Source organism: Heterocephalus glaber, unplaced genomic scaffold (assembly GCF_053883595.1).
Source record: "Heterocephalus glaber isolate CG9 unplaced genomic scaffold, H.glaber_assembly_v1.0 deba00001608, whole genome shotgun sequence".
Classification (NCBI taxonomy): domain Eukaryota; kingdom Metazoa; phylum Chordata; class Mammalia; order Rodentia; family Bathyergidae; genus Heterocephalus; species Heterocephalus glaber.
The window spans coordinates 11,019,862-11,047,579 of NW_028258379.1; the positions used below are offsets into that span (position 1 = coordinate 11,019,862).

At 39.1% G+C, this 27,718-nt stretch overlaps 1 protein-coding gene across 4 annotated transcripts in view; it reads right to left on the reverse strand.

Moving 5' to 3' along the window:
- Positions 1 to 27,718, reverse strand: part of Cox16 (cytochrome c oxidase assembly factor COX16) — a 61,659-nt gene continuing 33,941 nt past the window's right edge. For 2 of the 4 annotated variants that reach the window (XR_015445019.1, XM_087195334.1), the window contains one exon: positions 1 to 27,249. Coding sequence is in view for 2 of the 4 variants with exons in the window: in XM_087195334.1 (XP_087051460.1) it covers positions 27,163 to 27,249 (87 nt within the window). In the remaining 2 variants the exon portion in view is untranslated. The remainder of the gene's footprint in view (positions 27,250 to 27,718) is intronic. The other 2 variants (XM_087195335.1, XR_015445020.1) reach the window with 2 other exon arrangements.

Genomic DNA, 27,718 nt, shown 5'->3' on the forward strand with positions numbered 1-27,718 from the left:
TTTCAGGGGGGGGGTTGTTTTTCTTTCTTCTTCTTCTTCTTTTTTTTTTTCTGGTACTGGGGATCACACTTGGGACCTTGTGTTTGTGAGGCAGTGGGCAGCACCACTGAGCTACATCCCCAGCCCAGTATTTCAGTTTTTTGGATGCTATTGTAAAAGGAATTGTTTGCTCTATTTCTCTCTCAGTAAGTCTGTTGTTCGTGCAGAGGAAAGCTATTGATTTTTGTGTATTGACCTTGTATCCAGCTACTTTACTGAATTTGGTTATTAAGTTTACAAGAACTTTGGTGGAGTTCCTGGGGTCTTCTATATAGAGTATCATGTTATCTTGCAAATAATGATATTTTGACTTCTTCATTTCCTATCTTTATTCCTTTTATTTCTTTGTCTTCTCTAATTGCTGTGGCTAATGTCTCCAACGCAATATTGAACAGGAGTGGTGATAGTGAACATCCTTGTCTTGTTCCTGATTTAGTGTGAAGTATTTCAGTTTTTGACCATTTAGTATGATATTCAGTGTAGGTTTTTCATAGACAGCTTTTATCAGATTGAGGTAGAGACCATCTATTCCAATGTTTTGTAGGGTTTTCATCATAAATCTGTGTTGGATTTTGTCAAATGCTTTTTCTGCATCTATTGAGATGATTATATGGTTTTTGTCCTTGGCTCCATTGATACAGTGTATTATATTGATTGATTTGCATATGTTGAACCATCCCTACATCCCTGGGATGAATCCCACTTGGTCAGGGTGTATGATCTTCTTGATGATCTTCTGCATTCTATATTAAGGATTTTTGCATCTATGTTCACTAGTGAGATTGGCCTATAGTTCTCCTTTTTGGTTGGGTCTTTGCTTTGGGGATCCAGGTGATCCTTACTTCCAGGAATGAATTAGGAGTATTGCTTCCTTTTCAATTTCATTGAAGTGTTAAAACAGTAGTAGCGGCAGTTCCTCCCTGAATGTGTTGTAGAATTCAGCGGTGAAGCCATCAGGACCCGGGCTTTTCTTAGTTGGTAAGCTTTTAATTACATTTTCAATTTCATTGATGGATATTGGGTTGTTTACAGTTTTTAGGTCTTCTTCGTTCAGCTTTGGTAATTCAGACATATCTAGGAATCGGTCCATTTCTTTTGTGTTTTCCATCTTATTGGCATATAGATTCTCGAAGTAGGTATTGATGATCCTCTGGGTTTCTGCTGGGTCCATTGTAATTTCATCCTTTTCATTCCTAATTGTATGCCTGTTCTTTCCTTTTCCTGATAAGGTTGGCTAAAGGTTTGTCAATTTTGTTTATTCTTTTGAAGAAACAAATAACTCTTGGCTTTCTTGACTTTTTGGATCGGTCTCTTAGTCTCCATTGCATTGATTTCTCCTCCGATCTTTATAATTTCCTCCCTTGTATGAGCTTTGGGGTTGTCCTGCTCTTCTTTTTCTAGAAGCTTGAGGTTCAGCATCAGGTTAATTGGGTTCACTAGGTTTTCCCCATATGAGCTTTCACTGCTATAAATTTCCCTCGTAACACTGCTTTCATTGTGTCCCATAGATTCCGATATGTTGTATTGTCATTGTCATTTAATTGAAGGAACTGTCTGATTTCTTTAATTTCCTCTGTGACCCATTGGTTATTCAGAAGTGGGTTGTTCAATTTCCATGTGTTTATGAAATTTTTGCAGTATCTTTCACTATTGATCTCCAATTTCATCACACTATGGTCTGATAATATAAAGGGGATAACTTCAATTCCTTTGCACTTGCTTAAATATCTTCTGAGTATGTGCTCTATTTTGGAGAACAACCTGTGTGCAGCTGAAAAGAATGTGTATTCTGATTTTGTCAGCTGGAACATTCTGTAACCATCTGTTAAGTTCATTTGTTAAAGAGTTTGTTTGAGTTCTAGTATTTCATTGCTTATTTTTTGTCTAGTTGATCTATCTATTTGTGACAATGGGGTATTGAGGTCCCCCACTACTATTTATTAATGCCTCTATGATTTTTCATGTCCATTAGTATTTGTTTTATATTGTTGGGTGCATAATGTTTGGTGCATAGATATTTATGATTGTCATCTCTTCCTCTTTGACTCTTCCTTTTATAAGGATGTAGTGTTCTTCTTTGTCTCTCTTAATCAGTGTTGGTTTGAAATCCACTTGATCTGCAAAGAGGATAGCCACCCCTGCTTTTTTTCAGGTTCCTGTCACATGGAGTATTGTTTTCCACCCTTTAACATTCAGTCTATGAGGTTCTTTTTGAATTAAGTGGTTTTTTTGTAAGCAGCATATTGTTGGATCTTGCTTCTTGACTCATTCTGCCAGTCTATTGTTTTTGATTGGTTAATTGAGACCATTAACATTCATGGTGGAAACTGATACGTATTGACTTATCCTTGTCATGACTTTTTCTTTGTGTTGGATTCTCCCCCTTTGTGTTTAATTTCTTGTCGTGGATGATGGATTCATTCTTCTGGACTTCCTAGGGTTGTGATCCTCAATTGTCTTTTCCTAAGATATTGCCTAAAAATTTTGGAGTCCTGGTTTGGTATTCATGAAGTTCCTAAGGTGCTCTTTGTCATGAAAGTATCTTATTTCTCCATCAGTTTTGAAAGATAGTTTTGCAGAGTACATCACTCTGGGTTGGAGGCTGTTTTCCTTTAGGGCTTGGAATATGTCACTCTAAGCTCTTCTTCCCTTGAGGTTTTGCACTGAGAAGTCTGATGTGATTCTGATGGGCTTTTGTTGGTATGTGATTTGTTTCTTTTCTCTAATTGCTTGTAGTATTTTGTTCTTCTGTTGGTTTTCTGGAATCTTAACTATTATATGCCTATGTGTAAATTTTTTTTTATCAAGGCTAGTTGGAGTCCTATATGTCTCACTTATCTGTATGTCAAGTTCTTTTCCCCTGCTTGGGTAATTTTCTGCCATCACTTCTATGAACAGATTTTTTTATGTCATCTGCATTCTCTCCTCCTTGTTCATTGCTGTGATCCATCTTATGTTATTCTTCTTTGCATTGTCTAGCAGCTGCTGGATTAATTTCTTATGGTCCCTTACTATTTTAAAGAAAATTTTCTTTTTCTGGTCACTAATTGCAATCCTATCTTCTATATATGAAATTCTGTCCTCACATTGGCTCATTCTGCTGCATCGACTTTCAGTGGAGTTTTTAATCTCTGGGAAATCTGTTTGCACCTGTTTTGTGGATTCCATTTGTTTCCTATGTTGGGATTCCATCATGTTCCTCAGCTCCTCTCTAGATTTATTAATCATGTCTTGCACTAGGAGCACAATTTCTCCTGTTATCTGAGAAATCATTTCTGATTTCATTTTTTCCAGATCCCCTTTTGTTGCCAGTTCAGTGGGTCCAGGTAGTTGAGTGTCAGAGTGCTCCATCTCATTTCCCTTTGGGTTGGTGTACATGATCTGAAAGTCTGGTTTTGAGACTTATTTACATGTTTTCTCATTTCACTTGGGAGGGCGGGGGTGGGTGCTGTTGGCATCCATGCGGCTCACCTCCTCTGAGCTGGGAGAGGTGGGCCAGGGGCCAGAAGCAGCGGTAGGAATTGTGGCCGGAAAGCCCCTTCCTCTGGGCTGGGAGTGGCGGGATGTTTGGTGGCCCGGAAGCCCCTTCCCCTGGACCAGGAGCAGTGGGATGGTGGCTCAGAAGCCCCTACCTCTGGGCAGGAATTCTTTAAATGCTGGGAACTTGATTAGGTCCAGTACAGTGGCCTGGTGGTCCGGTGTCCTCTGTGTCTTTGTAGTGTGGAACCAGGTGGCTGTGCAGAGAAGAGGCCAAAGGAGCGGTGGGGGGGGGGGGGTCCAGTGGATTGCTGCAGGGGCATGGGCTGATTCCATGTTTTCAGCGCGACTGGCAACCTCGGGACTGTGTCCACAGACCTGCCTGTCTGCAGCGGGCTGATTCAGTGTTTTCACACAACCTCCCTCCATCTCTTGATCAAGGGGTACTACTGTAATGTAAAATATTTGGCAAAATGTCATCTGTCGTAACTTGGGAGGCATATTATGTACGTCACAGTTATATGTAGGTTTAGGGGAAGAAGTTGAAAAAATGAATCTTTACAATAGCATTGGCTATTTTTGGCTGCATGTGGTCATTTCCCAAGTTCAGGAAAAAAATTTTAGGAATAAATCAAAACATAGAATTTTCAAGAATAAGAGACAGTAGAGAAAATACAAAAATGTGTTTTCGAGGAGGAAATCTACCTCATTGTCACAAAACATAAAAGTTAAATGTAAGAAAATCTTACAGAGGTCAAGCTTAAAATTTTGGACATTATACACCTGTGAATGGACTAAGGGAAAATCTCCAGGGAAGAAGTCAATTAAAGCTGTGCTGTCTAACAAACTGTCTCATTTCTTTATTTGGGGGGGGTGGGTATGGGGGATCGAAACAAATTGTCTCATTTCTATAAAAATAACTCAGGAGCTGGGGATTTAGGTCAGTGGTTCCACTGCCTGCCTCGAAAGCGCAAGGTCCCGAGTTTGATCCCCTGTACCGAAAAACAAACAAACAAACAAACAAAACACCTCAGAATAAAAAGCAACTGTGTGTCTTTCTTAGTGACATCTAATATGCTCAGGTTATCCGATACTAATGGGAGCCTGAGGAGGTAGGGATATATGTATAAGAAGATACTTACAGATATATCACAATTATAACATAAATATAACAACTAAGAAAGCCCATCTTATAACGAACTGTGGGTGCAGTTACAGGCATATTCAGTTGATTAAGAATTTTATTGCCAGACGATGAATAAGGAGAGAATGTTGCATGGCCTACAAGAAGACTCTGTTGCTCTCTACTCCAGCTGTGGTGAAGGACAGGGAAAAAAGAACTTTCCAGAAAGTAGAGTCAAGGCAACAGAAAATAATGGAAAAAGAAGTTTCTCTATCTGTTAAAGAGTATTTAATCAAGAAATATCCCCCACCTCAAGGATGGAGGGCCTTAACAATATTTGCCAACCAGAATTTCAAAATTATTATGGGCTAGTGGTTGTTAGGTATCATTAAGTCTTTCTTTTCCAAATGGGAATGCTTTTCTGGTTATTCTGTGACTATTTCATCGTTGAATACTGACTGCATGAAATGAACACATTTGTCTTTTTGGCTCAAAGGGTTTATATCAAGCACTCTCGGAAGCTGAGGGAGGAGGTCACAAGTTTGAGCTCAGCTTGGGCAACTTAGTGACTTAGTGAGACCCTGTCTCAAAATAAAAAAGGGCTTATGTCAAGAGTAAGAAAACTGGTATCATATAGAACCCTTTCTGACAACCATAAAATAAAGTTAAAATAACAAAAATAAAAACTAGTAGAAATACCTCCATGTGTTTAACATTTTTAAAAATGCATTTGTGGCCCAACAAAGTTCATAATAGAAGTTAGAAAATTCTCAGAATTGAATGATAAAGAATGTTACTAAAGCCACACGTTGAGAAAAATAGGTAATAAGGCATTCCTGTATAAGCAGAAAAGATAGGGCTCAAAATGAACAAAGCATTCCAAATTTTAAACTCAAAAAAAAAAAAAAGAAAAAACTATGAAACCAGGACATAAATAATCAATGTGTTATTAAGAGAAAAATGACAGGGCAGGGGATTTAGGTAAGTGGCCCTGTGCCTGCCTCACAAGCACAAGGTCGTGAGTTCGATCCCCACTATGAGAAAGAGAGAGAGAGAGAGAGAGAGAGAGAGAGAGAGAGAGAGAGAGAGAGAGACACACGATTACACTAGAAGTCTGTAAGAGAATCGGGAAAATGGAAAAAGACCAAGGGAAGAAGGGAGGAGGCTACGGTTTCAGCTGAAGTCTAGCCTCAGCCTGAGATTGCCAGATCTGAAGAATACACTGCATCCCAATTTCTTTCCCATCCCTTGGCCAGTTAGTGAGGCTGTTGTATTTCTTCCCATACCAGGCATCCAATAGTCATTATTTATAGGCCATGACCAGGATAAGCTCATAACTTTCAGACACCTCCAGGTGACGTTGTTTCAATCTACCAATGGCAATCCTCTTGAGACTGCTGCGGGTATGAGTTATTAGCAGCAGCACCTGCAGCAGCTGGAGAATGGGAACAATGAACCAGTGCAAAGAAACCCAGGGCCCTAGACCAAACATGATGATTGCTGAGCTCTATCCCTAGTACCACTAAGGTCCACTTGCTTTGCACATTAGGTTCACTGCATCTTCTGTAACTTTCCAGGGTTTTGGGTGATTACAATTTCTAGGAAAGCTTAAAAGAGAAAGATGAAGCAACGAGTTCCAATGCTGGAGTTGTTCCAGGGATGAGAATTGATTCTCTTTACTACACATTCTCTATTTGGTTATCATGCCCTTAACTTGCCACAGTTGCTTTACTTGCTAATTTACTGTTAAAACTGGAGTTGACTCACACAAATGCTAAATATTCCTTTTGTTGTTATGTAGCAGCAAAATTATCATTATCATAGTCAATTACTGTGGCAAGTGTAACTCTTTTCTTGCTGGTCTACTGGCATAGGCCTAAAGTAATCAGTCACAGGCATAGCATTAAGGATACTGGAAATACTAATGTGTTCTCTAGTAGAAATGTCCCCATTCTAGGAATCAGTGCTTCTAAACTAAAGAGCCTAAGTTTCAAAACTGGAAACAGAAGTTGCCCAGGTGAGTTGCTGGAACACAGCTGTCTTACTTCCTACGCCTTGATTCTGAGACTCATATATTCTATTCCGGAAAAGTACCATATAATGACACTTGGTTTAAAGCACTGATGGAAATTTTTCCATAGTGTGAGACAGTAAATGCTTTAGGCCTTGCAGACCATACAATCTCTGTCACACTATTCATTTCTGCTGATGTAGAATGAAGGAGCCATAGACAATATATAAATGATGAGTGGTAGCTCTGTTTCAATGAAAGCTTGTTTATAAAAACAGGAGCATGCTGTTTTTATGTTTGCTAAATGTGACCGGCTGGTTGATACCTTCAGGGCAACTCTCGGGCTGTTGGTGCTCAACAGAGATCCCACACGGTCCCCCTGCCATGGTTATCTCCAGGCTCACTATGGGTGTCATTTCTAAGCACCTTCCAACCAAACAAGGGGAAGACTCCTAAGAATGATGCAGGTGTAGCTGTTAGCAGCATTTGGGGAATGGGCACAACAAATTGGTGGAAAGGATCCTGGGGGGGGGGGGGGGGGCTTATGTGGGATATCAACAGTACTTGTACATTGACCAAGCTGGGTTTGGGTAGAGAATGGCAGATTAGATTAACACTAAAAAATGATTTATGACACTTCCTACAGTAACATTTTAGGGGAAAAATATACAATATTCACCTCAACAGATAGGGAAAACTGAATTATTCAACATCCATCACAATAACAATTATTGGCAAATTAGAAGTGAAGGCAAACATCACAATCAAGTGATATAGGCATAAGGAACAGGTTTTTTCTTATTTTGGGGTGGCAGATTGGAAACATTTCAGCCAGATAAGGTCTGATTCTTCAGTCTTCTGGTCCAATGCAGAGGTAAGCAGTGCAAAAGCACTGCTGGATATAGAAGTGTGACCCTGCTCTGAGGGAGGTGTGTATCTGTAGCTTGGTGGACAGCTTATTATTGTGTAACAGTGAGAGTGGCTTTTAGTGCAGGAAATACAGTTACAAATAGCAACCAATGGGTAACCACCACATGTTTGGTGACTTGTGATGGTCCCTGCCTCTTCTCTCTTCTACCTTCTATGCAAGCCCCAGAGCCACCTTTCATACCGTGCATACATAACCAGTCAGGATCTAGACACCATCAAGTCTAGGTGTAGATGGCAGCCACACAGGTAGTTGTCATGGCTTTTATTAATCTTAAAAAAAACTAGACTCATTTAAATATATTTTAATTCCACAGCTCTTCCATGTTAAGTGTATAATTCAATGAATTTTAGTATATTTATGAATGTACACAATAAAGTAATTTTACATAACCAAATTTTACCCTATTGCAGCCTGATTTTAGAACAATTTTCATCACTCTAAAACAAACCACTCCTGTCCATTTAGTCACCCTCCATTCCTACTCACACTCGCAGCTCTGGATAACCACTAATCTACTTTCTTTTTTTTATTCCCGGTCCTGGAGATTGGAACCCAGGGCCACTCTACCACTGAGCTATATCCCTACTCCTTTTACTTTGAGTTGGGATCTCACTATGTTATTTCATTCATTTTTATTGCCAAACAATATTCCATTGCCTGGGTATGTCATATTTTGTTTATCCACTTACCTGTTAATAAACATTTAGGCTGTCTTTACTCTTTGGCTACAGTGAATGGTGGTGCCATGAACATTTATGTTTAAGTCTTTGTGTGGTCATGTGTCTTCATTTTTACTGGTGATCTTGGGAAAACTGGATTCGAGCATTTTGTCAAGAAAGAGCTTCCAGTCCTCGGTGAAGTTGGGCCCAAGCTTACCTCCTCTTGCTGAGTTGGGAGAGGCAGTTTCTGCAATCTCAGCTAGTGGTCAGAAAACCAAGATCACTCCTAGATTATTTATAAAAAGCCTTCACTTTTACAATCAGGAACAAAGCATTTCTGCACAACTTTACGTTGAAGGTTCTAGCCAGTTAAAAGGAAAAAAAAAGACTTAAAAGTTACAAGAACTGGAAAGAAAAAACAAAACCGTTATTATTCAGAGATGAGAGAAAAATCAGAATAATTTATGAAGTACTTGAATTTATGACAGACTGCTGCAAAATTACTATCTTGAGAATCAAAACCAACATATTCAAATCGCTTTCTTTTATATATACCATCAAAACCACAGCTAAGTTAAAATATAAAATGTAATTTAGAAAATATGTAATTTACACTTACAGTAACATATAAAATTAGATCCCATAGCTAGGAATAGATCTAACCAAAAATGTACAATGCCCTATTTGAAGAAAACTAATACTTTATTTAAAAAGATTTCTGTAAGGAGGGAGTTGTACTATGTTTAATATTGGTAGACTTAATATTGCTGACTCTCCTCAAACTGATTTATAGATTCAGTTAAATCCCAACTTAAATCTTAACCAAGTTAAATCCCAACTTAAAGCTTAACCAGTTTTTTTTCCCCTCAACCGTTCAACAAGCTGTTCTAAAATTTCTACAGAACACGGGTCAAGAATAGTTAGGATACTCTTAATACAAAGTGGGGGTCTTGTTGTAGTAGAGATCAAGGCTTACAACTAAGCTACATTCATAAGCCTGCGCTGCACTTGTGGAGAGATAGATGAAACTAGGCCAATAAATAGATCAGAATAGAGAACTCAGAGACAGACCACATGTACATGCAAATTTGATTTATGACAGAGGTAACATTACAGATCAGTGGGTTAAGGAACCTTCAATAAATGATATAAAAAAAGGTTTATCTAAATGGTTAGATATTTGAGGTATCCCATGTAAATATTTCTTGCTCCTTGAAAATCAATTTGTCATCATCAGTCAACTGTATATACTGAATGATCCAAGAATTATTTTCCTGAGATACATGCTGGAGAAACTTGCACATTTTGACCATCACATCATGCACAAGCATGTTAATACTATAGCAATGTTACAGGTAAGATAAAAAGGTGGGGGTGGGGATCCAACATGTTTACTGAAAGAAAATCTGTAAACTACTTATGGTCAATGAACATACGAGATAGTAAAACAAAAGGATGCATGTAGCTCCATGAATCAACACGAATAACATTCAAAGGCAATGTTGAGAAGAAGTCCCAAAATACATATACAGTGTGGTTTTATTGACATCAAGCTCATAAAAATGTAAAGTAAAACAATATATAATTTAGTAAGGCTTACAGCTGTGGTTAAAATATAAAAATAAAAAGAAGGGAGTGATAAATACATTTAAAAATTCAGAATAAATGCTCTAATGAGCTGGGATGGAGGATTAAATTAGGTAGAGCATGAAATCAGGGAGAAGCACTTTAAATAATTTGGTAATGTTCTGTTTCTTAGGCTGGGTATAAGTCTAAAGCTTTTTGTTTTGTTTTGTTTCATTTTGTTTTTTGTTACTGCTATGGCTTGAAACTCTATGTCCCTCCCAGATTCACATGTTGGAACTGAATTTCCATGGTGGTGGTGTGAAGAAGTAGGGTCTTTTGGGAAGTAGTGAGGGCTCTATCCTCAGAAATGGAGTCAATGCCCTTATAAGAGAGCTGCCTGGCCTTTCTGTCTCTTCTGCCACATGGTGACACAACTTTCATCCTATCTACCATGTCAGGACGCAGCAATACAGTGCCATCCAGAAAGGAGACAGCGTCTTTCATCAGACTCCAGACCTATTGATATCTTCTTGATCTTTGACTTCCCAACCTTCCTAACTGAGAAATCAATGTCTGTTGTTTATAAATCATCCAGTCTAGGGCATTTTCTTATAGCAGCAGGATCAGATTAAAACAGCTACTTTTATATTTTAAGCCTATAAATGTTCTTTTGTACTCATTAAGCATTTAATACAATTACTGCAAACGTATAGTCAGAATGGACCCCAACTCAAAACTTGATTTGGATGCACACACACACACACCACGCACATTCTGCAAGAGGATATGAAAGGATTTATTACCCACATAATGAGTCTTTCTTGGAAGAGTGGAAAGGCCCCCAAGAAGGCCCCAAAATGGCTTGAGAAAGCAGAGTGGTGTGGGGTTTTTACAGGGACTATAGAACGGGCCTAGGACAAGGGTGGTTTGAACTTCCTGCTAGTGCCAAAAAAGAGATCATCTTGGCTTTTTTATCAGATGGCCCACATAGACAGTGGAAGGAGAAGACAGGTTTAAAAGATGTCAGAATTAGGGCTGGGGGTGTAGTTCAGTGGTAGAGCACTTGCCTAGTATACACAAGGCCATGGGCTCAATCTCTAGCACCACAAGAAAAAAAGATGTCACAGTCAGGGATCAAATAGAGTCAGGTTCTATCACAAAAACTTTTGAGACAAAATTGCACAGAAAACAAAGGGGATGTCTGCCATTTCAAAAATAACATGTCTGCTGAGAAAAGAGCATCACCTTTCCCTTTCAGAAACCACTTCTCTCCTTTTTGTTTTTTTCCTCTCAGGAATACGGTACTAGAGGAGGAATAACTGTAGTCAAATTGCTTAAAATGGTAGAAAATTGAATTTACTTCCCCACAGAAGAAATCAAAGGTCAAGGAGGATTATTATAATAACATAAAGCTAGATAATGTGTCTCATGGAGGGGAAAGAAGGAGAATTACTTGTGATGTTGAAAAGTTCCTGGGATTATGATATGGAGTAGCTGTTACTGGGGCCACTTTGTTCTCTAGCTCAGCTCATGCTTTGCCACTATGGTAGTGAAGAAATTCTCCATCAGTATAACCTGTAATTGCAAATGAACACAAGGTTTAAAGCCTTTTCCCAGAAGGGTTTTTCATTCCTCCTGAAAAGATATAAACAGTGAATTACAAGTGCTCATCAATTTTTGAGCCACCTACTGAGTACTGTTGTGGATATAAAGATAAGAAAGATTCAATCTCTTCTAAGGGCTCACACTCTTTTGTATTACTATTTTAGTCTGAGGTGTAAAAATGTGGATTTACATAAAAACTGTAGTCACAGTGATGGTTCAAATGATAAAATAATAAAATTGCTTTTAACATATATCAAAACTAAAGGACTCAAAAGAATCATTAAGAACTGAGTCTACTGAATGATATATGCAGATGGAAATATCCAAGGTTAAGAAAATTCTCAATAAACAAGTTGGCGTAAATGTGGAGACTGTGAGCAAAGGTCAGTAGAGGCAAAGGTGGAGAAAAAGCCAAATTGCTTTGCATTCGTGAAGATTAAAACTGAAATGAATGCAGAATGATGGGAGAGTAAGTTCAAACTGGAGATGGCTGAAGAACTTTTAGAAACAGAATTATATGCCCTGAAACGATAAGTTGTTGGCACAAATGAAATGAAAACTGCTCCTTCTCCCTAATCTTTAGTAAAGTCTTCTATGCATAGACACTTTAGGGGAGGGCTGTTCTGAATGGAAAGATAAAAGGCTGAGCTCACAATCTGGTTTAATACATAATAATCAGGTCAGCATAATTATAATGAAAAAATACTTCTTATCTGCCAAGTGGTGTTCTAAGCTTTTTACATACTGCAACACATTGAAGTGCTTTCTAGTAATTTACTTAATAATACTTAGTGCAAATCTATAAGGGAAATGGCAATATTCTCACCATTTTGTAAGTTAGGAAAGAGAAGCACAGAGAGGTTAATGGCAGCAGCTAAATAAAACCCTAATTTAGGCTGACTGTAAACATGGTGTGGAAATTATCTAGGAACTGAATGAATTCAGTGGAACAGGAATGTGCAGTCGGTGGGGGTCCTGGAGGATATGGACTCCTCTAGAAATTCACAAAATTGCTATAATTCAGAAGTGGTGCTTTAAATCAGTCTTAGCTATATTTTAAAGGATAGGATCACCTCAGCTTGTTAATCCATTTTCATTCCCTCTCTTGTGTTCACACACATATATATGCATACAACTGTTCCAATTTTGAGTCAATTTTCATCTCAGAGTTCATAAATGTTAGCTTTATGTTACTGAAACTAATGCCTAAGCCAATCAACTAAGAAAGAGAAAGGGTTTATTCAGCTAATGGTTCTGAAGGGTCCAGTCTAAGACTGGGTGCATCCATTATTTTGGGCCTCTGGTAAACTACCAGATGGCAAAAGCAAGGAGCACATAATGGGACAGACCACTCACAACATAAGGCAGGAAGCAGGGACAGCCAAGACTGATGGCGTCCCACAATTTCCTTCAATGGCAAGCCCTCTCAGAGACTAAAGATTTCCCACTCCACCCCACCACTTCCCAATAGTGCTATCTTGAGGACTAAGTCTTTAACGCATGGCTCTTTGAGGACACCATCTATATTTAAACCATTCTACCCATAGTTCTGGTTCTCATTATCCTCTTCTTATAAAGTCCCAGCTGAGGGTTCGTGGATTGTTTCCTTGGTTATACACTAATGCTTTTTATTTAGTCCGTACCTCACAGAGGTCTCTTACTGTCTTCTGTAAATGTCAGCCTGCCTTTTAATGGCCCATCACTCCTGCCACATGGTGTCCATGAGTAGAAAGCAACCTTGCAGGTAAGGCCTAAAGTGAAATGGAGATGTTGAACACCTCAGTACTTGGCTGTCTGCGCTCAAGTTTTCCCTGCCTCTGCTCCCAAGCAAGCTTTCCTGCCCTGGTGTCATTTGCCTTCTCTCACCTGGCTAAGAGAAGTACAGAATCTTCCTTTAGGCAGCACTTATACTCTGAACCTCTGAGAAGAAAAAAAATAATGAGAGAAAGGAGAGGCAGCATTTGGGTACACTTTCACTTAAGCTCCAGTTTTGTCTCTATAAGGATCTGACCAAGTGGCTTTCTTAGTGGGTGTATATGTATGTAAGCATTTGATATGAGCTATTACAAACACATGTCCCTTACCTGGGCCACAGCTAGGATGTCAGGCACCACTCTAAGTGCTTTATCTGTACTTATTCATTTATTCTTATCAGATGAGGAAAATGAGACCCAGAGTGGTTAAGAAACTTGCCCATGGTAATAGACCAGTGCCAAGTTAGAGGATCCATTCTTGACAGAGCTTTTTTAACTTTAACCTCTGCAGTAGGTTCTAGTCTCCTGCTCAGTGTGTGATGCAAGGCTGAAGAAAAACTCAAAGTCAGAATTAAAGAAAAAAGTGGGAGCTGGGATGGCCAGTGCTGGGTCACCAGCAAAAGACCGTGGTCAGTCTCAACCACTGATTTTTACTGTTCATCAATTGGGGTAAAGGTGAGCTGTGTGCAAGGATAAAACTACATGTAAAGATGTGTGGTTCATGTGGTTTCCATGGAAACTAATACAGGCAAGGCTTTAAAGAGACAAAGCATTTTCAAATTAGAAACAAGATAGACAAAATATATGGCTGCAATTAGAACATTGTCCTTCTAGTTATGAAGGTATTAATTGTGGGAATGGAATTTGGGTGCAAGCTACTCCAACCTCAGGTAGTATGTTAGCTCACATGAAGCCCCATAGCTTCATAGGCCATTTCTCTGGACTCAGCTATGGCCATTCCCAGGGAGGTTATGCTAACTAACCTCCATGCTACCGTAGTGCTTATGAGGTGCTTCTGTGAGTCACATAGCTTCAGTCAGACTCACTTCTCAAAGTAAGCCAACTGAGGGATTTAACTCGTTACAGCCTGCACTGCTTTACAGGATGCTTTGGGCATAATCAATATTGTGGCTCCTGGCAAGGACATGTAACATGGGTCTAACAAATTCTTAGCTTCATGTACAGCTCAAAGCCCTATGGGAAATAACTCCACTGGGTTCATACTTGGAGTTAGAATATGTTTATACTTAAACTGTTGATGGTGGGAACTGCCAAGCTATAGAGAGGGAACCTGGGTCTCCGTAAGTGATGAAGGAATCCGACTTCCATGTTGCAGTTAACAGGGATGCCTGAGCAGCAATGATAATGTGTCACATGCCTTTACTCAGAAACCTCCATCCTTTTATAGAAGCATCTGTGCACTCAGAGGAAGAGTAGAATGTGGAAAACACTAACTGATGTGCAGCCAGAGCCTAAGCAATTATCCTTTCAAAAAAAAAAGGGAAATACAAAAGAAGTCTTTCCCTAGAAACACAGCTGATTCAGAGATGAGCAGCCCAGAGTGGCAGCAATTGGGAGTGCAGGTGTTGAAACTCTAAATGGCTTTGGAAGCTGACAGAAAGCCAGCACACCACAAATAAAGGAATGTTGGGAAAGTTGATCAATGGACGACTAGAGATGTGCAGGGGAGAACAGAAAGGTGACGCACAACGAGACATAAGTCAAGAACTACAAAAGCCTCATGAGCTCAGCAGTCTAAGCTTTCCGAGTAGAGGGCAAGTTCTGATGTGTATCAGGCCCCCGATCTTTTGGGGAAATCTAGGAGACACAAATGGAGAAAGCCTAAGGTCCTGTCGCTTGACAGATGGGGGCTGCTGAAGACCAAGGAGAAAATTGCTCAGATGATCTTATCCAGGACCCCTAACCGGAATAATCTCAGGGGTGCTTATACTCTGAATACATTTGTGCACGCACGTGTGCGCGCGCGCGCGTGTGCGCACATTTAACATTTCTCTCCTTGTAAGATATTTTAACCTCTTCTTTTTTCTGGATCTCAGATTTCTTTTCTGTGAAGTAAGATTACACTAAGATTCCTTTCAGGTTCACAGTTTTGTCTCTGAGTATGTGACTAGAAGATTGCCAAAAATCTTTCAACAAATATCCGTAACTATTTTCTATAATGGCTTGCATTCCTCTTTGTCAATTTCTATCCCAGTGGCTACCACCCAGATTAGTAGCCTTCTCTTATTCCTGAACTACTGCTGGTCTGCTCACCGGCCTCTAAACCTCATCTTCTATTTTCAAGTTGTTCCTACCATATTCCTCTTTTCAACTCTGTTTTCAATAAAGGTTTCGATTCCAAAATCTTCAAGGGTTCCCACTGTCAGTGTGAAAAATGTTCTCCATGATATGCCCCTAACCAAATTTGTCTTTTACCTCCAGCTACCATTCCATTTCTCTGCTCCCAATCACTGCAAGACATTACTCAGAAGTTTTTGCTGACTTCACTTTCTTCCCCTTCACTCTTTGATCCATTCCAATTAGGCTTTATGCCTACTTTTCCTTTGAAAAGACTCTCTGAAGTTCCTGATGACTTCCCTGTTGCCATACTCAGTGATCAACTTTGTATTCTCTTCTCACACAACCTGAGAAGGAAGGGACCTGGCTAGACACACTCTCTTTGAAAAACTGGCTTCTTTGACTTGCATGTACAATGTGATTCCATAATAAAAGTATTTGTGTAGGTCTTGTTTCTTTTCTTTCTGTTATACCCTGATTTTTACCTAGGCCTCCAATGGATCATTTGTTTCACATTTCTTTCAGGTTGTTACCTTCCTAAGAACTGACAGATTTTGCTTTTTTTTAAAAAAAAAATGAAGTGCCTTTTATTTATCAATTAATAAGTACACAAATATTTGAGAAAACAACAAAAATAATGTAAACATAAACACAGAACAAATAAAGTTATGAAAGTAAATACACTAGTCTAGCATTTATTCAGTAAAACATACTGAAACTGTATTCACTTGACATTATTCACTGGTACCTCAAAACAAACAAGGATTACAGTGATCATATAGCGATATAAAAGGCAGTTCTCCAACAAGAACCAATAGTTCTTAACACATATTTCACTAAGCAAAGCAGCCAAGCACATAAGGCAAAAATATGAAATTAAAGGAAAAACCATAGATTCACAAATATCACTGAGAATTTCAAAACACCTTCCTCAGTAATTGATAACTAATAAATGTACAAAGATCTGCAATGGAGCAGTCAAAATCAGCAACATGATGCCTTAAGTGGAGCACCACACTGTATGCAAAACCTGGAGAGCACACAGTCCTCTCAAAATTCACAAGAAATATTCACCCAAATAGACTACACTTATAGCAACAACACAGACCTTAACAAAGCCAAAGAAATGGGAATCCTGCAGAGTGAGCTCTCACACCTTATTAGAGTAAAACTAGAAACCAAAAGCAGAAACATATGTACTTAGAATACAATTACTTTTTTTTTCTCTCTCTCTCTTTATTTCTATTCTCTGTCTTCTACTTCATACTTTTAACTTTGTTCACATAAGAGAAACCACGTGATGTTTAAGCTTGTGTGTCTCATTTACTTCTCTTAACATTAGGGTCTCAAGGTGCATCCATTTCCTACAAATGCCCCGTTTATCTTTCGTTAGAGTAGTATTCTAGTAATACCATGTTTTCTTTATCTATTCATCTGTTAATGGGCATATAGGCTGTTTCCAAGATTTAGCTATTATGAATTGTGCTGCTATAAACGTAGGTAGATGTACATCACTATGGTATGATGTTTTTTTAACGCTTTTGGAAAGATACGTAAACAGGGCATAGCTGGGTCAAATAGAAAAATTTTTAGTTTTAGTTTTTTGAGAAATCTCCACACTGATTTCCTTAGTAGTTGTATCAGTTTACACTCCCACCAACAATGAAGTGCTCCTTTCTCCCCAGAGTCTTCCAGGACTCATTGATTTGTTGATGATAGCCATTCTTTCTGGGATGAGATGAAATCTTAATGTTGTTTTAATTTGCATTTCTTGAATGGCCAGCAATCTTGAACATTTTTTTCATGTATTTATTGGCCAACTGTATTTCTTCATCTGAGAAGTACCAGAAAGAAATAGAGATTCGGATTTGGACAGAGGAAGAAGAACTTAAATTATCATTATTTGCAGATGTTATGACATGACATAGACCTCAAAAATTCCACCAAAACACTCCTAGAACTAATAACCAATTCAGCAGGGTAGCAAGATATAAAGTCAACACTCAAAATCAATAGCATTTCTGTATTCAACTCACTGAGAGGGAAATTAGGGAAACAGCTTCTTTCAAAACAGCATCAAGAAAAATGAAATACAGTAAAACCTTGGATTGCAAATAACTTGTTCTGCGAGTGTTCCCCAAGTGAGCAAACATTTCTAATAAATTTTAACTTGATAAACAAGTGATGCCTTGCAATAGTAGTACATGACACCAAATGTCATATGATCACAACTGAGTCAATGGTTCCTCTCTCTTTCTCTCTCTGCGGGATTGTGGGTGACCATCTCCCAACCACAAGAGGTTATGGAAGAGAATTCTGTAGAGGATGAGGAGAAAAAGGCGGAGGAATCCCTCACTCCAAATGAGATTGGGGAGATGTGTAAAATGTAGGAAACAGTGCAAAATTTTGTAGAAAAGCACCGTTAGAATAAAGCTGTAGCACTAAGACAAACGAGCCTGTTTAATGACAATGCAATGTCACACTTTGGCAAAATCCTCAAAAGGAGGCAAAAGACAGTGTTCTTGGATAGGTTTCTTGTTAAAGTTGCATAAAAAGAAAAAGTTTCCATCGAGCCAATAGATAGCAGTGAGTCCATTAGTGATAGTGAAAGTTGTCCCATATAATAACTCTCCTTCTCTTGTCTCTCTGACACCAGCCATGAATGTTTTCAAAGGTAAGTGCAGGTTAATTTATTTTTCTTTATATTTTATATATTCTTTAGTATTTTGTATTACATTACAGTATTGTAATCATTTTATATGAATATTTTTGCATTTATATGAATATTTTTGCATTGTGAATCATCTGTGTTTCCATTATTTCTTAGGGGGAAATTTGCTTTCATATACAAGTGCTTTGGATTACAAGCATATTTCTGGGATGAATTATACTTGCAAACCAAGCTTTTACTCTACTTGGGAATTAATAGAAACAAGGAAATGAAAGACCTCTGTAACCAAAAACTATAGTACTCTGAAAAAGGAGATTGAAGAGGATATCAGAAAATGAAAAGATATCCCCTGTTCTTGGATAGGCAGAACCAATATAGTTAAAATGGCCATACTTCCAAAACTATTATACAGATTTAATGCAATCCCAATCAGAATACCAGTACCATTACTTAGAGAATTGGAGAAAGCAATCCTAAAATTCATATGGAACCAGAAGGCAAATGCAAATCCAGCCAGCAAGGGCAAGGCAGGGGACAGCACAATCCCAGACCTCGAGTTATACTATGAATCTACAGCCATAAAAACATCATGGTATTGGCAAAAACACGAACTCATGGATCAGTGGAACAGAGTAGAAGATACAGAAACAACACCAGGCACACTCAGTTACGTGATCTTTGCCAAAAGGATCAAATCCTTCCATCGGAGAAAAATCTTGCTCATGTTCAACAAATGGTGCTGGGAAAACTGCTATTCTTATGCTGCAGGTTGAACCAAGACCTGTATCTCTCACTAAAATAAAATCAACATGAATTAAAGATCTAAACCTTAAAACGGGAACAGTCTGTTGGAAGATAAAATAGGTAAAACTCTCAAGACATAGGTATAGGCAAAGACTTTCTGAATAAAACCCCAATTGCACAAGAAATAATACCAAGAATCAACAAATGGGATCACATTAAATAAAAAGCTTTTGTACAGCAAAGGAAATCACCAACAAATGAAGAGACAGCCTACAGAATGGAAAAAATATTTTGCCAGCCACTCCTTAGACAAAGGACTGACATCTAGAATATACAAAGAACTTCTAAAAATTAGCCTCCCAAATTTAAGGACCCAATCAAAAAACGGACACCTGATTTGCATTTTGTATCAGCCTTTTACTAACATATGATGAAGTTCCCCAACACAACAGACTTCCAGCTCTCCAACGTAGTTCATGTTTTTTCTTCTCCTGAATACAACGTGATCCCTTCACAAGATTAACTCCTAAGAAAACTGGCCACTTCCTCCTTTGTGCCACCTTTGGCATATCCTAATGGCTCTCAAAGCCCCACAATGTTCAGTTTTACTCACTGGCTCATACATTTGCTTTTCCCTACAAGCAAATGACTGAGAGTTCTTTGAGAGCATGGAATGTGACTGGTTCCCTGTGGTTCTGATACTTGGCTCGGTGGCCCACCATTTCGTAGCCACCCAATATATAGACAATATAGTCGTGCATAGCTTAACAACACTGATATATTCTGAGGAATGGATCATTAGGTGGTTTCACTGTTATGCAAACTTTACTTACATAAACCTAGATGCTCTGACTCTGGCTCAGTCACTCATCATAGTCTCTTGATGCAATCAAGTGACTGGGCAAAAATGACACATGTGAGGCTGCTGCCAGCATAACATGGCATACCACTTTACAGTTATTTTTTAATATAGTTTACCCTAAAACAGTGATAAAAGTATAGTGAATATGTAAATCAATAACAGTCCCTTATTACCATTTTAAGTGTTGTGTGCTATATATATCTGTATGTGCTACAATTTGCACAACTGGCAGTGGTTTATATTAGCATCACCACAATCATGAGTGGCACACTGGACTACATTACAACAGCAATAGGAATTTTTCAGCTCCATTAAAATCTTATGGACCACTGTCCTCTATGTAGCCCATCACTCACTGAAACATCATTATGTGCCACAAGACTATTATAGACGAAGAACGAGCAGCTCTCTGGTCTTCCAAATAAAAGCCATGGTAGTTTACCAAGTTTCCCTTTTGGTGGACCCTGGGTTTCAGCTTTTTTTCCTCATCCCTGCAACATCATAAGCGCTGCTCAATCTCTCAGCATCTCTCAGCCATCTCTTCCAAAACTGGAAAAACCTCCAGAGGAAATTAGCACCAAATTCTATACTCAAACCTCTGGACTCCTTTCTTCTCCACTTTCTCAACTTGATAATTACTCTCCATTTTAGTACATCTTTATGCCTTCAAGCAGATTTTTAAAAACAACTTTACCTAATTTTCTAGTTTTGTCAGAGTTTGATTGGAATTATCTAGTCTATCTCCACTGAGAGTGGAAATCTTGTAAACTTTTTAGTTGCCAGTTTCTGCCAATTCCACTGTGAATTCCATGCCAGAAAGGACTGCCTCGTTCACGTTTATAGCACCAGATCCTGTTACACAGATGCTTTTATAAATGTTTACATCCCTCTAGGTTCCTGCTTTCAAGTATGGAAGCAATCCTGGGCAATTTTAAATTGCTCACAAAATTGGGTAAGGTCAAAAGGCTAACCATGGTGACAATAAAGGCAGGGGCAATCTGAGTTCTACACATGGTCTAAGGGTAGACATGCCACTGCTGCGGTAGGCCCAGACACTGCAGTGAATGTCACCAGTGCCACCAAAACTAGACCCTGAGCACCGATTGTTATGGCTTATATCTCGATGACCTCCTCAAAGGCTCATGTGCTCATAGGTGGGGCTTTTGGGAGGTGACTGGATCCAAGTACGTGATAGTGAATCATGGGTGTGTGAAACTGAATCAGTGTGCCGATGTGTTTATAGTTGGATGTGATGCTAGGAGGGGAAACCTGGTGGGAAGAGGTGGGTCACTGTGGGTGTGGCCTGGAGGGTTTGTATCCCTCCTCCCTGATGGCTTGCTGCTTCCTGCCTGCCATGCCATGAACTGTTTCTTTTTTCCCATGCCTGTCTGTCATGCTGCCCTGCCTTCGAACCAGCCAACTATGGATGGAGACTTCTACAAACAGTGAGCTGAAGTAAACCTTTCCTCATTTAACTTGCGGGTGTCAGGTATTTCATCCCAGCAATGAGTAACTAAGACACTGGATGCAACATCTGCTCCTGGGAAAAATAGAGGCACTGCTGCTGCTAAACAGAAGAACTATCAGGAAAAGGACGGGAATAAGGAAGAATGGAGAAACCTAGGAAAGGGAGAGTAGGACAAGGGTATGACAAATTTTGGAGAAAGATCATTTTGTGAAAGAATTCATAATGGAATTCAATGTATTCTTAACAATTCAAAAAGTAGAAATCCCGTAGAAAATAGACTTGATTTCCAGAGTCATCCCAAAGTGAATCATTAAATTTCCAAAGAATAGAGAGATGGTACAAATGAATAAACGGATCCAAGAAGACAGATTCCACTGTGAGCAGCTTCTTTTCTTGCCCTAGCATGCCCTGTGTAAGACGATCCATTCTGTATTTCTTTCTTCTCCAAAATTCCTGTTTCTTCTGTTATCTGCTGAGCCTTTCAAATTCCACTCCTTTCAAAAGGACTTCCTGAGTGACTTCCATGTGAGCCAAGTGTTTCACTATTTTGTTAATGTCTTTCAAGTACAACTAGAGACTTTTAAATAAAAATGATATTTCTCACCTACTTCCACAGGAACAGTTTTATAATAATATGTCCTTAGAAGCCCAGAACTCCCCAGAGGCTATCTAGTTTTCAGCCATACTGTCCACAAGTGCATCAGTTCCAAAACTAGGACGTAAATTTGTAGTGACCTGGGATGATTTAACTTTGCCATTCATCCCTAAAGACTTTTTAAACACATGTTGCTACTTACCAAAAGGTCTGTATGCAATAGGAAATGAAGAAAATATTATCCAGAGGTCAGGTGACTACTACATTTCAGTTCTTAATTCACTTTATGAAGTTCCTAGGCAGTCTTCCATCTTCTTCCCAACTTCCAGAATCTTCTGACATTTGTCTGCTGTTATGTCTAGGTTTTTTTAGTTGTAAGAGGGAATATTACATAGAAATGAGGATACTTCATTTTTGGCAGAACTAGAAGACCTCTACCTATACATGTGAAAGAAGTGGCTATTATTTTAACACAGAGATATAATTTATTTGTACAGAGCTATTTTTATACGTCATCACCTCTTTTCTTCAAAATTACAAACAATATTGTAAAGAATATCTGACATTTATTTCACAGAGGTGGAAATGTTAGGAAAAAATTGATAGTCACTTTAAATTTTGATTTATTTATCAAATGTATATCAAATTCATGCCAACAGTGAATGAGTATGTGTATTTTTGCACATTTTTATTATATATTGTCAAATGTTTTAAGTTTTGCCAATATGGTAAGTGGAAAATACTATATAAGAGCTATTGCTTCACACTGCTTTGAAAAGAAACTTAAGGATTAAGTGATAACTTGCAGGTGGTAGTATATCATTATTCAAATACTTCTTTTTTCCCGATAATAAAAAAATCTCCCACTTTAGGCAGATATCCACATTCTAATCCCTGGAAAGTAAACATGTTATTTTACATGGCAAAAAGGGAATAAGCGTGAAGATGGAATTAAGGTTGCTAATAACTAACTTTAAAATAAGATGATTCTGGATTATCCAGGTGGGCCTGATGTAATCACAGGGGTCCTTAAAAGCAGAAAAAGGAGGTGGAACTGGAGGTCACAGTGATGTGATATGAGATGTAGTTAACTTGCTGCTAGTGTCTTTGGAGAGAGAAGAGTCATGAGCCACGAATGAGGGTAGCCTCTAAAACGTGGGAAAAGCAAAGAAATGGATTTTCCCATAGAATGTCCAGAGAGGAGCACATCAATGCCAATGACTTGATTTTAGCCCAGTAACATCCAGGCCAGACCTCTGACTTCCAGAATTGTAAAATAATGAATTTGTGTTGTTTTAAGCCACTAAATTTGTGGTGATTTTTTTTACTGCAACAATAAAACAAAAAACTAATAGAAGATAGTAAGGCAATTCAGAGATAATGCCAGAAAAAGTCAAAATGGGATATAATTTGGGAAGCACTGGGTTGAGGGGATACTGAAGTACGTGTGTTTGTCTAGAATTGCAATTGCCAGCAGAAAGTACGATTATTCTGGAAGTAGAAAGAATTAGAAATTTAACTGTTCAGCTAAAATTTTTTCTTAATCTAACTAACTACATTATAGTAAAATGAGGTGGACTAGAATATGAGGCACCTATTCTCTCTGGCCCTATGTCTCATGCTAGAAGACCATCACAGCTACAGTACTCCAAAATCCTTGTTACACGCTAAATCTCACCCTTCACAACCCAACCATGGAAGAGCAATGTTTGTTTGTTTTTTGAGAACAGGGTCTCACTGTGTAGTCCAGGCTAGTCTTGAACTCACTATATACTCCACACTGGCCTTGAATTTGTGGCAATCCTCCTGCCTCAGCTTCCTAAGTGCTGGGATTACAGGCGGGCACCACCACAGCCGGCAAGAGTAATTTATGTTCCTTCAATAGTGAAATGCAACTTGAGCATGGCAGAAAAGTTACTAATTGGAATTAAGGAAAGGAAGACTATAAAAAAGATTGGTAATCTGGTAATAGACGCCAGGAAAATCTCAGCAAATTGATATTAAATGTGTAATCCAAAATACAGAGAAAAAGAAGACACCCCATGTCTTACCTTTTGATTAGTAATTAAGGCTGAGAAGCCAAGCTACTTTCCTCTTTACAAAGATCCACTTGCAGGGGAAAGAGCTGAGTAGACTTTCTAGTCTAAGTATTTAAAGTAATAGACGCCTTGTGTAGTTGCTACTTTGTCTTTGTGAAAGGTAGCAATGTAAGTTACTATAAAAATAATGGAAAAAAGAGAAGGAAGACGCATTGATATGGGAAAACCAAAAAGCAAGACATAAAGTTAAAACTAATTTACTAATATTGTTTTTTTAAAACCACCATCTTTCAATGTGTAAACACAACATACACCTACACACGAGATATACATACCTACATGTGTACGTACACACACGGCAGATAGTACTTTCAAAGTTATCTTGGTTATTTGGGAATCTAAGTAAAAGTTTAAAAGAATTAAAAGAGGCTTTTGCTTGGTTCACGTGGAACTCACGTCTCCAGATACTTCTGCCCTCCTCTGGCAACCTCCGCTATGCTCTGAGGCGCCTAAGTCACAGAGAAAGGCCACAAGAAGTAGGTGCCACGATAGACATTACAGCTTAGGAACTAAATATATGCACAAGAGACTCACAATAATTCTAGTTTATGGCCACTAGAATATTCCTACTTGCTGGGTTGGAAATGTGGGGATCTGAGTAGAAACATAAGACATAACCAAGGCAATGGAGAAAATAAATAGGTGATAGCATAGAAAGACATTTATGAGATAGATTAAGTAAGAACTCAGTGAACTCTGGCAGGGGTGGCTGAGAGAGATGAAGAATGAAGACCAGGGCAAATCTCGTTTGATTTTAGACATGTGGAATGTGAAGTATCTAAGCTAGAGTACTGAAAAATTCAGGTTAATGGGCAGACCAAAGAAAATCATGAACAAAAATGAGAAAGAAATGCAAGTAGCAAAACTATAGAAGCACAATGGTCTATGTAGTACAGGGTTTTGGTTTTTGCTTTTAAAGCAGGAAGTGACATTAGCAAAGAGAAAGTGAAAGAATGAGTAGGAAAGAAGCTGAATGAGGAAATTAATTATTTTTAAAGGGTTTATAAGAGAGGGAAAGGAGAAATTAGCACATACCTATTACTTTAAAGCCCTCTTCTATATGTTGTTACAAATACAACGGGACACACCCAATGAACAAAATCTAAGATCAGCTGAACAGCAGAGCTGTAGAAACAAACCATAACACAGTTACCATTTTGGGAGTCTGACTATTAGGCAGACACTAGACTAAACACTTTATATATTCTTACAACTATGTGAAATATGAATTAAGCCCATCGCACAAACAGGAGACTGATGCATGTGAGATGCAGATATAGTATAGTTAAGAAATCATATTTAGTCCAGTGATTAGAGAAACATCGTGCTACAATTCAAACGCAGGCTTTGTAATCAGCCAGCCTTGAGTTAAAAAACAGGCTCTGAACTCTGGGAGACTGAGGCAGGAGGCTGGAAAGTTCAAGCCCAACCTGGGCAATTTAGAGAGAAACTATCTCAAGGGCAGTGTGTGTGTGGGGGGGGGATTAAATCCGTGTAATCTAGTGGTAGTGTCCCTGGTTCAATCCCTACTACTGCAAAACAAACAAACACAGCAACAAAAAGGCTCTGACACTGTTACCTCCTCTCCTGCCCCATATTTTCTTTTCAAACTTCCTCACTCTCACCTCTCAACTCCAACTGCATTTAGGGGATGGAGCACAGGATTTCGGTTTAGCGTGCTAGGAGCACAGGACCCCAGCTGCAAACACAAATAATCTCCAGCTGGTTGGACACCTGCCAAGCAGCCCAGCACCGTCTCCTGAATGTCAGCAGGTATCCTCCCTGCCAGACCAGAAAGTCTTAGACCTTTGCTTAGCCAACCGGTTCCCAGACCTCTCCTGATCTGGCCTGTCCAGGCAAAAGCAATCAACTCATTGTAACACTCTCTTGGATCCACTCAGAAGTGGGGGCGTCAGTACTTTGGTTCTGGAATGCCGGTTTGAGATTGGGATTTAAAGATTTGAATCCCTTCTACCCAGTGACCAGTACCTCCTTATCAAAATGATGTGGAAACCAGAACTGCCCCTGTTCTGGGTCTTCACTGTTATCTTCTGAGAACACACCCTGATCCACACCGGTAAACTCAACTGGTGGTGGGTGTGTGCCTGTAATCCCTGCATTCCGAAGCCTGAGCCAGGAGAATTCTGAGTTCAAGGGCTACACAGAAAGATCTTGGTCAAAACACAGTATAACACAAAACAAAGCAGTTTTGAAGCTAGTATACCTAGCCTTTGTGCCTACTTGTGGGATGGAGAATTTAACAGATTACAATTTTAAAAGTAGTTTTAATGCTACAAGTTTAGGCTGAACAGTAATCAGCATACTCTCTTGCTATCATTGAATAGTTAATGCAAATGCTTATAATGAGAAAGAGCCTGTCACTTTGGTAGTAATTTATAAATGTTTATTGTCCCCTCATTTAACCACTAATCAGCCTGCCTTTTTGCATCATTAGAAGATGAAAAAATATGATCCCTGCCTTAAAGATGCTGGCACCTAAAAGGCACACAAAGGAAGTACTTAGGTTAGGAGACAGCCAGTACATGTGCCTTTTGTCACCTATCAAGTACTATTTGAAGTGACACAGTCAGAGTGTAGGGAACATAGAGTAACATCACTCCTGTTTTGTCCCTGAAATCTTTCCACCTGTCCCTGCCTCTCTACTATCACTGAAATGTTAGTGTTCTAAGCCCTTGTCTTTCTACCTCATTGAGTAGCTCCCCTATGGGGCACCCGAGGAGAAACTCCTGATCTTTATTATACTGATGATGAGAAAGACAAAAACAGAGAGAAGAAAGACAGACAGAAAGTGAGAAAGAAGGAAGGAACGAAAGAGAGAGAGGGAGAGAGAGAGAAGGAAAGAGAGAGAGAGAGAGAGAGAAAAAAGAAAGAAAGAAAGAAAGAAAGAAAGAAAGAAAGAAAGAAAGAAAGAAAGAAAGAAAGAAACAAAGAAAAAGTAAGTAAGTATTGGACCTCATCCCTGAATTAGATTAGTGACAAACTCTCAAAGCACAACACAGTCCTGGGATCTTACTGGAGAACTTTATTTTCCGGCCTTGACCCATGTACACTCCAACCAAGTCGGAGGACAAAGGTGCGGTTGACTCAATATCAAGCCCTGCTCCTCGATCATCCTAGGATCACTTTTGCCCAGACTACGGCCCACAACCCAACAGCGCTGCTCCCTGATCCTGATATGGATGCTCCTGTCCATACCTGTGAAGATGCCATTTCCTTGTCTTCCTCCAACTGGCCTGACCTTAGGACGACCAGACGAGGTTTACTTCACAGATGGTAGCAGCTATGTGAAAGAGGGCATCAGGTACACATGGGCAGCTGTGGTCACACTGGAAGGACAGATACAATGGGGTCAATTGCTGAGCCCAGGGTCTTTGGCACAAAAGGCTGAACTGATTGCCCTAACACAGGCCTTACGGCTGGGAAAAGGAAAAACTATAAACATTTATACTCACAGCTGGTATGTGTTCGCCACTGCTTACGTACATGGCGACATCTACAAACAGCAGGGCCTACTGACCTTGGAAGGAAAAACCACCAAAAATAAAAAACGGATTCTGGCCCTCCTGGAAGCAATTTGGGAACCGAAGGCAGTGGCCATTATCCATTACAGAGGACACCAAAAGGGGGATCACTACGAAGCAAAAGGAAACAGAGCAGCAGATTTAGCATCCAAGAGAGTGGCCAAAAAACCAGTGGGGCGAATAGATATCCTACCTGTGAAGCCCCTGGAACACTTACCAAACTAGCCAAATTATACCCCTGAGGAAGAAGTTCAAAGCAATAAAACAGAGTTCT